This window comes from Phocoena phocoena, chromosome 16, assembly GCF_963924675.1.
Source record: "Phocoena phocoena chromosome 16, mPhoPho1.1, whole genome shotgun sequence".
Classification (NCBI taxonomy): domain Eukaryota; kingdom Metazoa; phylum Chordata; class Mammalia; order Artiodactyla; family Phocoenidae; genus Phocoena; species Phocoena phocoena.
The window spans coordinates 63731970-63745931 of NC_089234.1; the positions used below are offsets into that span (position 1 = coordinate 63731970).

The window sequence follows — 13962 nt, forward strand, 5'->3', positions numbered from 1 at the left end:
TGAATGCAACCTTGTGCTGCTTATTTATTTACTTTAAATTTTTACTCACTATTTGGGAATAGATAATATATTCACATGGTTCGAACTTCAAAAGGAACATAAAATGAAAAATTTCCCTCTTCCCTGATCTCCAACCATCTGGTTTCCTTCTTTGGGAGTAATTAATACACTAGGTTCTTGTGTATGCCTCCAGAGATACATAGGGTAGCATACTTTTTACACTAGTCTGTACTTTACTATTCTTACTCAACTGTTTATCTTTAGAGTTTATTTCATTCAGTTCAGAAGAGCTTTCTCATTCCCTTTTCAATTATGTGTATTATTCAGTTACAGCAATATTGGTACCTTACTTTTGTATATTTTATGTATTAATTTTTTTATTGTTTGTCTCTTTAGAAAGTAGTTCTTGTACATTTAGAATATTTCAAAAGTATAGAAAATAGAAAAAATAGAACTCACGTATTATCCTTCACTTAAAGAAAAAAACTGTTGAGGGTTTATTGTTTTTAAAAGTGCTTTTTGATTATTTTATTGATTCTCACATAAAAGTAGGGCACATATCATTGTCTGATTTTGTAGATAAGGAAACTGAAGCTCAGAAAGGTTTTACAACTTTGAAGGTGACACAATTACAAAGTAGAAAAGCAGGGACTATAAACCTGGTCTTCCATCTCCTAGTCCTGTACTTATTACATATCACCATCAGGATACCCTTGTGCTGTTTGTGAAAAATTCAAGTTGTTTACCTAAGAATGATTGTATTTTAAAAATGATTTAATATGAGTAGAAAAACATTTTTCTTGTTTCATCAGTTAAACTAATATGCCATTACTTATTTCTGAGGCTAGTGTAAAATTTGTTGAATCTATTATAGATTTTACTGCAACGTATACAGCATATTTCATTTTATTAGAGAAAGTTTGAGATGGTAGAATCAAGCAGGCCTTGAAAAATGACTCAGTAAAATGTACAATAATGTCCAATCTTGATCGATTTAAGTAAAAATGCACAGAACAAATTTGTTCATATACTGTAACCTGACTTTTGACTCTATCCTTGAAAGACGGGTGATTGCTTAGCTGCAGGCTGATTGGATACCTGATGCTGGGTGTCTCATATTCACATTTCCCAAACCATGGGTGAGTTTGGAGGTCTTTAAGTTATTATGAAAGTGGAGAGGGCGAACAGATGGAGCTTGTGTTGAAGACCACTATTTACAAGCTTCATTAAGCCACTTAATTATAAAGTGGACATTTAAAATTCATCCTAAATTTAAAATAATTTTGAATTTAGTTTTAACAATATTTAGTAATCTTTGTGTGGAATTTGAATTCCTAAATGTTATAAGTTAAATGTAAGAAGGACCCTAAGAAGACAGCAAAATATAATGAGCAGCACCAAATGGAATTTTAATGGAAAATTTTATTCTTTTGCTACAGATTTTATTGCTCTGTTAGTCAGATCAAGTTCTCCAACTTAATGAAATTTCCCAAAATCAAAAATTCAGACAGGGCAGTTGGTGCATGTCAGTCAACATGATGAGTCCAGGATAACATACTTTTTCTTGCCTTTATGAGTTTGTGTGATTCTGAATGAGTTTTTTCTTTATTAATTTCAGCAGCACAGTCAGCAGTCTCCATTCAAGAGTTGACTCTTTAGAAAAGTCAAATACTAAGCTGATTGAAGAGGTATTGTCACCTAGCCATGGATAATTGCCTTTCAGGGACCTAATATTGGTGATCCTTTTCCATTTTAAGTATGAATGCATTAAGCGTGCACACACACACAAACACATTTTCATCATTATGATGGAATACTTATAGTGTAGTTGTAATTGATGATCATAAGTTCTAAAGAAACCATGTATTCTCCGGCAAATTCTTAGGTGAATCTGTGAATTGTTTGAGATACTCAGCTTCTAGAAATGAGCCCCAAAGATGAAATGCATACAACTCTTCTATAAATAAGCCATGAGTCTCATTTTTTAACCTGGATGACCTGTACCACCTATAGTTAGGAATTACCATTAAAATGATCCTGTCTCTCGTGTTCTCCTATTCAGATTACTTTTCCTTACAAGCATCAGTCCATGATCGTGTATGCCCTTTCTCCACACTCCCATGTGTAAAACTCATCCCATGTGCTCTGGTTTCCTGCATTGTCGAAGTAGTTGTCTGGTGGTTGCAGAACCAGAAATTTACCCCAGCTCTCTTTTTTTTTTAAATTTTTTTTAAAACTTCAAAAAAAATATTTTGGCCATGCCGCACAGCTTGTAGGATCTCAGTTCCCGAGCCAGGGATCGAACCCGGGCCACAGCTGTGACAGTGCCAAATCCTAACCTCTAGGCCACCAGGGAACTCCCTCAGATCTCTTTTTAATACTATTTATAAAGTTGCTTTTGAGATAAGTTGTGGTTTTTTTGTTTGTTTTTTTTGGTTTTTTTTAAATCTATCTAACCATAGAATTATTGCTTTCCGGACTTCCTTGGTGGCTCATTGGTTAAGAATCTGCCTGCTATGCAGGGGACACGGGGTCAAGCCCTGGTCTGGGAAAATCCCACATGCCGCGGAGCAACTAAGCCCGTGCGCCACAACTACTGAGCCTGTGCTCTAGAGCCCACGAGCCTAGAGCCCGTCCTCTGCATCAAGAGAAGCCGCTGCAGTGAGAAGCCCGCGCACCGCAACAAAGAGTAGCTCCCACTCGCTGCAACTAGAGAAAGCCCGCGCAGCAATGAAGACCCAATGCAGCCAAAAATAAATAATAAAAATAAAATAAATAAATAAATAAAAAAGAATTATTGCTTTCCATTTTCAGAATTATTTAGACTAGAGGAAGAAATCTGTTATTAGTGCTATGAACCCTACTTTACATGTTAATTAAAATTCATGTTTCTTTTAGAATTGGCCTAATTTTCCCAAACCAGGAAGCACATGACTGTTTGCATGACTGCATTTTCATTTTGATAGTTTAGGACCATTTGATAGTTTGATAGATTGGGACCATTAGAGAGAGCTCCTCACTAGTTTGTGCCTCTTGACCATAATAGGCGCACTGTGAAGTTCGAGTTGCCTTTCTGACCAAGTGTTCAGAAATTTATTTGCAAGCCAACATTGGGGAGTAGTTCCTGCTTTCCTTTCCTAGGATCCCTCTTTTCATTCTAGGCTTCAGAGCCAAGTCACTTAGTCATTCATATTTAACTCTGAGGGTGAGAGCTGTCTCATATTTGTGATCGTCAGTCACTCAGCATGCCCAGATTTCACAAGGGTGTCCTATTTGATTATCATGAATTTCTGTGTTACATTTTCAATAATAGCAGAACTTCCCTTATAGATGTTTTTGCCTTTACACAAGTCTTTACAGTCTTACTGTTTACCATATAATTCTTCATATGCTTACTCATGCACTTTGTATTCAGGGCATATTATAAATCAGATAAGCAATATGTTTCTACTAACATACGATTTGACTGGTTAACAAAAGGAAATAGAAATAAGAGTATAATTCCTTTAATTGGTATCTTGGGATAATAGGAGCACATTTTTCTTATGAAAATTTCTGTAGATGTGAGAGATATTTTACAAGTTTTCGAATTTTATTTTCTATTGTTATAGTCATGAACATAACCTGTAAAGCAAGTATAAATACAGATGTTTAAAATCTTTTTTTCTTGCCCCTGTTTTATTTTTAGTTAGCAATAGCAAAGAATAATATCATTAAACTCCAAGAAGAAAATCATCAATTACGAAGTGAAAATAAATTGATTTTAATGAAAACACAGCAGCACCTAGAAGTAAGTATAGATTGATTGCAGACAGATTGTCTTGCATCAGAAATAGCCCTTTTGGGGACTTTTGCATAGACTGGATATATCTGTGCTGTATGAATAGTAGTGATTATAGAATTAAAAGTTTTATGTTTTCTTCCTAGGTTACCAAAGTAGATGTGGAAACTGAGCTTCAAACATATAAGCATTCTAGGCAGGGGCTAGATGAAATGTACAATGAAGCCAGAAGGCAGCTTCGAGATGAATCTCAGTTAAGACAAGTAGGTTACATTACAGTTACATTAGAAAAAATGATAGTTTACCCTTAAGCACCACCTAAAATCTCTATCAGCCTTATCTTCCTTGGTGTAGGATAGCAATCTGATCCCCTTAGTCCCTTCAGATTCTTTAAAATCCCATTGTGTCAGTGTTTTTTAAACAGTGTTTTTAAACTGTGTTACAGTCTGTGTTTGTGAAATGAGTATATTGTGACCAGCATTACAAAAAATAGAATAGAATGATGTATTCAGATATCAATATTCAAGTAGTAAAGTCATATTTAAAATTAACTTATTTTTTAACCTTTCTAAATTATGAAATACTGACAGAAAAATACAAATATGTAGCTTGATGGATTATAACATAAATACCTGTGTAACCAACCCAGGTCAAGAAGAGAGTATTGCCAGCCTTTCCATCCCTTTTGCTCTTTGTCTTTAATGTTAGGATCCTTCTGATGTAAAATTCTTGAAGAGAAGAAATTAAAACTGTTTGTGAAATGGGGTTTTTGATTTATCTTTGGCCTTTACTGATATGGACTACTTCATTTCTTTGTTTAAAGAAAATTAATACTGAGTTTATGAGGCATAAGAATACATAATTCTCTAGCCATTAAAATAGTGATAATTAATACAATGTGGAAAATGCTTTCATTTAACAAAACATGCATTTGAAAATATTTAGAATGTTCTTATAGGGCCTAGTTGATTCCCTGTAGTGGGGCTTATAACTCAAAAGGAGTAGTCTGCATAATAAATAGTAACTGTTTTTTGTTGTCATTAATTGTTGTGTATCTGACTTTGACATCCTGAAGCAGTGTGTGAATTGAGGCTGTATTGAATTGCAGGATGTGGAGAATGAGCTCGCGGTACAAGTTAGTATGAAACATGAGATTGAACTTGCCATGAAGTTGTTGGAGAAAGATATCCATGAGAAACAAGATACTCTGATAGGCCTTCGACAACAACTAGAGGAAGTTAAAGCAATTAACATAGAGATGTATCAAAAGTTGCAGGTAAGGAATGTTCTTAAATTCTTGGAACTTCTTGTTATATAAATTGAAAATGAGGGACTTCCCTGGTGGTCTAGTGGTAAACAATCCACATTCCAATGATTCCAATGCAGGGAATGCAGTTACGTCCCTGGTCGGGGACTAGGTTCCCACATGCAGTGGGGCAGCTAAGCCCTCGCGCCACAAATACTGGACTTAACGCGCCTCAACTAGAGAGCCTGCGTGCCGCAAACTACAGAGCCCATGTGCCCTGGAGCCTGCGCATCACAGCTGGAGAAAAGAAAACCTGTACCCCACAACTAGAGAGAAGCCCATGCACTGCAATGAAAGATCCTGTGTGCTGCAACAAAAGATCCCGTGTGCCACAACTAAGACCTGATGCAGCCAAAAAAAAAAAAAATTGAAAATGAATGTTTGTATGAAAGATTCGGTTTTTAGGAGATGAGCCTTTTTTTTTTTTTTTTTTTTTTTTTTTTGCGGTACGCGGGCCTCCCACTGCTGTGGCCTCTTCCGTTGTGGAGCACAGGCTCTGGACGCGCAGGCTCAGCGGCCATGACTCACGGGCCCAGCCGCTCCGTGGTATGTGGGATCCTCCCGGACCGGGGCACAAACCCGCGTACCCTGCACCGGCAGGCGGACCCCCAACCACTGCGCCACCAGGGAAGCCCTATGAGCCCATTTTAATTGTGCCATGTCTGTAGTAAAAACCAGTGACTTCCTAAATGGAAGCTGAAGAAATGTAGCAATGTCAAAGAACAAACAAAAAAATTACCTGAGTTTGTTTCTTAATGCTGACAGATTAACAGATGAAGCTTAAATCTTTTGGGAAAATTCAGTCAAAATGTGCAAGACATTTTTGTAAACTTCTTTACACAGTGTAGTCCTAAGAGATTTAATTTTGATTGAAATGCTTTACTATAATTGTTACAAATTTTCTAATAAAGTGACATTGCTGTTAAGTAGACTTGTTGCCAAAAGCCCTTTACAATTTAATTTGAAAAAATAGCATATTTTACACGAGTTTATTCTGTCATCTTCTGAAAATATTGAAGGTTGAGGTTTTTTTTCCTTTATTACTTTTTTTGACCTTGCTGCACAGCTTGTGGGAGCTTAGTTTCCCGACCAGGACTGAACCAGCACCCTCGGCAGTGAAAGCTCAGAGTCTTAACTACTGGACCACCAGGGAATTCTCCCTTTATTACATTTTAAATGAAGACTAGTTGTAGTAGTACTGCTTTATATCTAGGAGTATTTTATTTTATTTTTAATTTATTTTTTATTGAAGTATAGTTGATTTACAATGTTGTGTTAATTTCTGCTGTATAGCAAAGTGACTCAGTTATATATACATTCTTTTTTATATTTTTTTCATTATGGTTTATCCCAGGATATTGAACATAGTTCCCTGTGCTATACAGTAGGACCTTGTTGTTTATCCATTCTATATGTTATATGTTGCATCTACTAACCCCAAACTCCCAGTCTATCCCTCCCCCACTCCCCCTCCCCCTCGGCAGCAACAGGTCTGTTCTCTGTATGTGAGTCTGTTTTTGTCTCGTAGATAGTTTCATTTGTGTCATATTTTATATGCCACATATAAGCGATATAATATGGTATTTGTCTTTCTCTTTCTGACTTACTTCACTTAGTATGATAATCTCTGGTTGCATCCATGTTGCTGCAAATGGCATTCTTTCTTTTTTATGGCTGAGTAGTATTCCATTGTATATATGTACCACGTATTCCTTATCCATTCATCTGTTGATGGACATTTAGGTTGTTTCCATGTCTTGGCTATTGTGAATAGTGCTGCTATGAACATAGGGGTGCATCTAGGAGTATTTTAATCAACAAATAAACTCTGCTCATTTCAAAGTAACAGTCCCATAGCAAAATGATATACAAAGCTTATAGATATTCAGGTTTAAAAATCAAAACCACTGTAGCTTTTATGTTTTTCTAAATAGGGTTCTGAAGCTGATTTGAAAGAAAAAAATGAAATAATTGCCCGACTAGAAGAAAAAACCAATAAAATTACTGCAGCCATGAGGCAGCTGGAACAAAGGTACAGCATTTCCAGTCTTAGTTTCTTTTTTCCTTTCTTTACCCCCCTTTTCTTTATTCAACTCTGACACCTGCCACAAAGACCATTAGGAAAATTTAGATTAGGAATTTTTTTTAAAGCCCAGCAGAATTTTGCCTTTTTTGTTTTGGTTGTTGCATGGAATCAAGTTGCTTTATATTAGCCTGATTCATTTGAACTTGCCATTTTGTAGATTTTTTTAGAAAGGCCTAATATTGGCAGTTTCATTTGGTTCAATGTATTACATAAAACAAATACACAAACAAAAACCTCGAAAAAGTGAAAAACGAACAAAATCCATGGTGGAATTATCCCTGATTGATTTCCATGCATATTGATTGTCATATCCCTTGTCATTCACCATCCCTTTATGTGAAATCAAGCTTTCTGAGTTGGCAGTTTAGTTGTGTTTCTTTGAGCTAGGACCCTCAACCTAACCCAGGAAATAATTTTGTTTAAATTGAATTGTTTTATATTGGCATTTTTCACTTTTATTGTTGGAAAGTGTAATGTATTTCCATTGACCTGTCATGTTGGTGTCAACATATGTCTTATCATTGCTTTCTTTGAATCTACTTATGAAAAACATAACTATTAATGCTTTATTGACATGAATATTCTTTTATTGACATCCTCTTTCTTCTTTTTTCTTTTTTGTTTTCTTTATCCCCATTTTTACATTTTGGACATCTTTATTACCTTTTTCTGTTTTTGATTTCTGTCCATTCCATTATGAAGTGACAATGATTTGTTAACTCAAACTAGAACAATTGCAATGTCATTGGTGAAATGTGCCAGCAGTGACACTCAGGACCAGTACAAGCTGGTCAAAGATATATCTTTCTGAAAACCACTTGTATTCAAACAGACTAAAAGAGAACCAACAATTTTATAATATATTAAATTGAAAAAGAATTTATGCTATTATGTATTGTGAAAGGGTATTAGGAACCCTGTACACTTATTGATCAGCTGCTGTGGTAATACACTGCCATAAAGCAGAGTGGGTGCACTTGGATTTCCAAAAATTCCTCATACCTTGTGCACAAGGGCTTATTTGAGTATTGACCCTTTGAAGGTCAGAATTTTCGAATGCAGTTTTATCTTTTTAGCTACTTTTTGATGGAAAATGTAAAAATTGTTTAATAATAAGTTAATCTTTGGTTTCACAATGTGTTGGCACAGACTTTTTTCCCCATTGGCCCACTCTTTGCCTACTAGCTCCTTTACTGATTTTTTACTATGTTTTAAAATAGTTTATAACCCAGATTGGCCATCATCTTATGCTTTAGCTCCTTGATTTTCCAGCTCCCCTTAGCCCTCTTCTGTGATAGCACAACTTCAAGGCCTACCTCACTCTGACTTTTATTTTCATTTCTGTACCCTTAGAGAAAAGCTTGGATCTCCCATCTCTCCATCTTAATATTTTAAATTTAAATTTAGATTTAGAAATAACTTGAATGTTATACTTAACTCTCTTTTTTTGGAAGTGGCCTTTATACTTTTGAAATGTGTGAGGGTTGCACCATTGGCATGGTTTTAAGGCAGAAAAGAAGAGGTAATTTTTTTGGTTAGTTGAATAGAAATTTCTCTTTTGATCCCCTATGAGGACTTAATGTCCCTTGAATACTTGGGAGATGTTTTCTTATAAAAGTAGTGACGTTAAATCTAAGAAATCCTAGATGGCCATAGGAGGCAGGGAGTGGAGCTAAGCACAGGGAGAAGCAATGACTTACAAATAAAAGCAGAAAAAAAGAAATACACATTTTAAGCTAATTTTAAAAATTCAGTGATGAGGAACAAAAATGATCTCTAGAGAATGTTGCCAACTAGTAATAAATTCTTTTGAATCTTAAAACACATATACACACACACAAAACATTGGCATAATTTAGTAAATGTATAAAGATTCTATAGGGAGGACTTGGCTGTTATTTGAAGTAATTGCAGGTCTTTGCTCTTGGCCTTGTAGCACACTTGATTCCTAGCATACACATCCTAGCATAATATATAACAATGTGGCTTCTTCACCTAGTGTAGACATAAGTACTATACTTTCATGGTTTTGTAAAAAGGCAGTAACACACGTATTATACTTTGAAAGTTAACTCATTATGCTTTACATAAGTGGTAAAGGCTATATTGCTTTGCATTGTTAATTATGAAAAAGAAATAAAGCACATTTGAAGATAGTATTCTGGGTATATTATGTGTTATATTGAAAAAAAAAATCACAAAACAATTTCTAGACATTGTGTGGCTCTTTCACGTTTGAGTTTGTGAGTTTTCCCCCAAACTTTGTTTTCATTTAGAAATGTTTCTATTTCCCCATTTTTCTTTTATTTGTCTTCTTCACCCTTTTACACCCTAGTTCTAGCCTCAGTTTTACCCAAAGTTGATTTGAATTACACCAGATTGCAGCAAGCAGAGAAGGCGCAAATGGACACTGAAGATGAGGACAAGAAATATCTACAAGAATGCCAGAGTAAATTCGACAGTCTGCAGAAACAAATCTCCCAAAAGGAGAAACAGCTGTGAGTATATTTGGAAATAAATACTTGTATTAACATAATTTCCCCCTCTTCCCCCCCCCATTTTTTTGCACATAATGGTAGACAACCTATATTTTTATTTATTTAATGATGCTGGCTAGGTTGTGGAGTTCTCCTTCCAAAAAAAGAAAAAAGAAAAAAAAACTAGAAAGCATAATTGTGATAAAACTTATGTTTTTGCTCCCTTTATTGTTTATAGAGTACTTTCAACTGTCTTGCTGTCTTCTTGCTCAAGGAGACTTTTATTCTTTTTGCTGTTGTTCAGCATTAATCTGACGGCCATTATGTTTCTAGATACTGAGTATAATAGGCCTTTGTAACTCAAAGGAGCTTACATTATGAAAGAAAGTGATATTTTCTGAAACCATTTTTATTAGTACTTCATATGATAGATCTATATATTACCAGCTAGGAAAGATGTCAGTATATGTCACTGAGTTGAAAAAAGTAAGTTGCAGACAGTATGCTAAGTATTATCCCATTTTTTATAAAATTAAAACTGTGTATGTGTGTATTTACATATACATAGAAAAGAGTTTAAAGAATACAGATTCTGGAAAATGGTTATCTCAAGGGAGTGATGGTAAATTGACAGGGGTATTTTACTTTTTACTTTATAAACATCAGTATTTTTTTCCCCAATAAATATGTACCACTTTGTTATTAAAGAAAACAGCAAAACGACAATAGAAAATAAAGAGTTGACCAAAAAATCCAAAAATTTTGGTCAAAGGTTGACCAAAAAATTCACTTGTGTTTTTCCATAAGATGTTCCAGAAAACCCCGAACGAACTTTTTGGCCAACCCAATATTATGTTTAACAGATCATTCACAAGATCACATACCATGTATGATGTGTAACTTGCTAAGCTATCTTTAAATCCATTGAGGTGTTTTTAAGTTCTTTTCTATTCTTGATGATTTTCTGTCTAGTAGTTCTATCAGTTATCAAGAGAGTATTTGTTGAACTATCCCAACTATAATTGTGGATTTGTATATTTCTACTTTTAGTTCTATCAGTTTTTGCTTCTTGTATTCTGAGTTCTGTTGTTTGGTGCCTACACATTTAGGATTGCTGTGTCTTCTTGGTGAATTGACCTTTTTATCATTATATAATGTGGCTTTTGTCTCTGGTAGTTTTATTTGCTCTGAAGTCTATTTTATCTCATATTAACATAGCCACTCCTGCTTTCTTCTGATTAATGTTTTCATGTAAACAAAAGATTAATGTTTACATTTTCTATCTTTTTAATTTCAGCCTAATGTGTATCATTATATTTGAAGTAAGTTTCCTATAGTGCATGTTTTTTATCCATTCTGCCAATCTCTCTTTTAAGGATGTATTTAGCCTATTTACATTTAGTATAATTGTTGATATGTTAAAGCTTAAATCTGCTGTTTTGTGTATTTTCATTCCTCTATTCGATTTTTCGTGTCTTCTCATGGGTTACTTGAACATTATTTAGAATTCCCTTTTGATTTATCTATAGTATTTTTTAGTGTATCTCTTTGTATAGATTTTTTAAAGTGTTTACTCTAGACATTGTACCATGTATCTGCAACTTTTCACCACTGGTATCAACATTTTACTATATCGAGGGAAGTGTGGAAGCCTTAACTCCACTTAGGTCTTTTTACGTTCTCTTTTTTACAGTATAATTTGCTTAAATATTTCCTCTATGTAATATTGAGAACCACATCAGACAATGATATAGTTTCTGCTTCAACCATTAAACATAATTTAGAAAACTCTCTATTGTTCTTTCTTCATTCCTGATGCTCCAAGTTTCCTTCTTTGTGTCTGAAGAACTTCATTTAGCCATTCTTCTAAGGTAGGTCTGTTGGCAACAAATTCCCTTAGTTCTCTTTCATCTGAGAATGTCTTGATTTCACCTTATTTCTGAAGGATATTTTCAGAATATCCTTAAAATTCTGAGTTGACGGTTCTTTTCTTTCAGCATTTGAAAAGTGTTTTGCCACTTTCTTTTGGTCTTCATAGTTTTTTTTTTTTTTTGCGGTACGCGGGCCTCTCACTGTTGTGGCCTCTCCCGTTGTGGAACACAGGCTCTGGATGTGCAGGCTCAGCGGCCATGGCTCACGGGCCCAGCCGCTCCGCGGCATGTGGGATATTCCCGGACCGGGGCACGAACCCGTGTCCCCTGCATCGGCAGGCGGACTCTCAACCACTGTGCCACCAGGGAAGCCCTGGTCTTCGTAATTTCTGATGAAAGGTAGACTGTCATTTGAATCATTGTTCCTCTAGTTACCCTCCAGATTCTTTCTTTGGATTTATCCTTTTTTGCCTTTGGTCAGCTTCTTGGGTCATTAGGCTTATCTTTGCCAAATTTGGAAAAATTTCAGCTATTATTTCTTCAGATATTTTTTTTTCAGTTCCACCTGCTTTTCCTCTTCTTCTGGGACTCTGATATCATGAATGTTAGGTCTTTTTTTTTTTAGTAGTCCCATAGGACCCTGACACTATATATTTTTTTTTCGGTCAGTTTTCTTTCTGTTGTTCAGATCGGGCAATCTCTGTTGTTCTGTTTTGAAATTCATTCATTCTTTCCTCATCATCTTCATTCTCCTAATGAGACCATACAGTGAGATTATTTTATTTTTCAGTTCTAAGATTTCCGTTTGACTCTTCTTCCCTTCCAAAATTTCCTTTCTTCCTTTCAAAACTTCCTATTCATGAATTTGTTTCAAGCGTATTCTTTTTTTTTCAGAGGAGTTAAAATATAAACTGTATTTTAAATGATACCCAAGAGTCTAAGTCATTATCTGGGCAGGAGAGGGAATTTCCAGGTAGAGGAAATGACATTTTGGGAGTTTTTTTTTGTTTTGTTTTAATTGAACTATAGGTGATTTACAATATTGTGTTAGTTTCAGGGGTACAGCAAAGTGATTCAGTTATATGTACATCTATATTTTTTTCAGATTATTTTCCCTTATAGGTTATTATAGGTAATTACAAAATATTGAGTATACTTCCCTGTGCTAGGCAGTGGGACCTGTTGGTTATCTATTTTATATATAGTAGTGTGTATATGTTAATCCCAAACTCCCCCCTTTCCCCTCTGGTAACCATAAGTTTGTTTTCTATGTCTGTGGCTCTATTTCTGTTTTGTAAATAAGTTCATTTATCTAATTTTTTTTAGATTCTACATGTAAGTGATATCATATGATATTTGTCTTTCTCTGTGTGACTTACTTCACTTACTATGATAATCTCTAAGTCCGTCTGTGTTGCTGCAAATGGCATTTTATGGCTGATTGATATTCCATTGTATAAATATAACACATCTTTATTTAGTCATCTGTTGATGAACATTTCGGTTGCTTCCATGTCTTGGCTATTGTAAATAGTGCTGCTGTAAATTGGGGTGCATGTATCTTTTCCAATTACTGTTTTCTGCAGGTATATGCCCAGGAGTGGGATTGCAGGATCGAATGGTAGCTCTATTTTTAGTTGTTTTTTTTTTTTTTGCGGTACACGGGCCTCTCACTGTTGTGGCCTCTCCTGTTGCGGAGCATAGGCTCCGGACGCGCAGGCTCAGCGGCCATGGCTCACGGGCCTAGCCACTCCGCGTCATGTGAGATCTTCCCGGACCGGGGCATGAACCCGTGTCCCCTGCATCGGCAGGCAGACTCTCAACCACTGCGCCACCAGGGAAACCCTATTTTTAGTTTTTAAAGGAACCTCCATACTGTTCTCCATAGTGGTTTTACCAATTTACATACCCACCAACAGTGTAGGAGGGTTCCTCAAGCATATTCTTAGTTGGTCATGGGAACATTTTTATGGTGGCTGCTTTAAAATTCTTATTAGTTAAATCCAACATCTTGAATTATCTGACATGTTGCCATCTGTTGATTTTTCCTGGAATCTGTTGATTTTTCCTGGGTCTTGGTATGACAGGTATTCTTCAGCTGCATTCTGGACATTTTGGGAACTATGTTATGAGACTGCATCTTACTTAAATCTTATGTTTTAGCAGTCCTCTACTGAAACCACACCAGCAGGGGAACGTGGACACTGACTCTTAATACCAAGTGGGGGTAGAAGCCCAGGACCATCTTGGATGGAATGGAGAAGGGTGCCTAACTAGTGGGCAGGGCTTGAAATCTGTGCTTTCCACTCAGTCTCCATTGACACTGTGGAGAGGGAGAGTGGTGCCTTGTTACCATCAAGTGGGAGTGGAGTCCATGCTTCCCTCTTGGTCTCTGCTGACACCATCCTGGAGGGGAGTGAGAGAGGTATTTCACTAACCCC

At 35.8% G+C, this 13962-nt stretch overlaps 1 protein-coding gene across 1 annotated transcript in view; it reads left to right on the plus strand.

Annotated features, from left to right (window-relative positions):
• Positions 1–13962, plus strand: part of RUFY2 (RUN and FYVE domain containing 2) — a 44894-nt gene that overhangs the window by 15782 nt on the left and 15150 nt on the right. Inside the window, exons 8-13 of the mRNA XM_065894904.1 lie at positions 1619–1688; positions 3689–3790; positions 3928–4044; positions 4890–5057; positions 7022–7119; positions 9552–9671. Coding sequence (XP_065750976.1) covers positions 1619–1688; positions 3689–3790; positions 3928–4044; positions 4890–5057; positions 7022–7119; positions 9552–9671 — 675 coding nt within the window. The remainder of the gene's footprint in view (positions 1–1618; positions 1689–3688; positions 3791–3927; positions 4045–4889; positions 5058–7021; positions 7120–9551; positions 9672–13962) is intronic.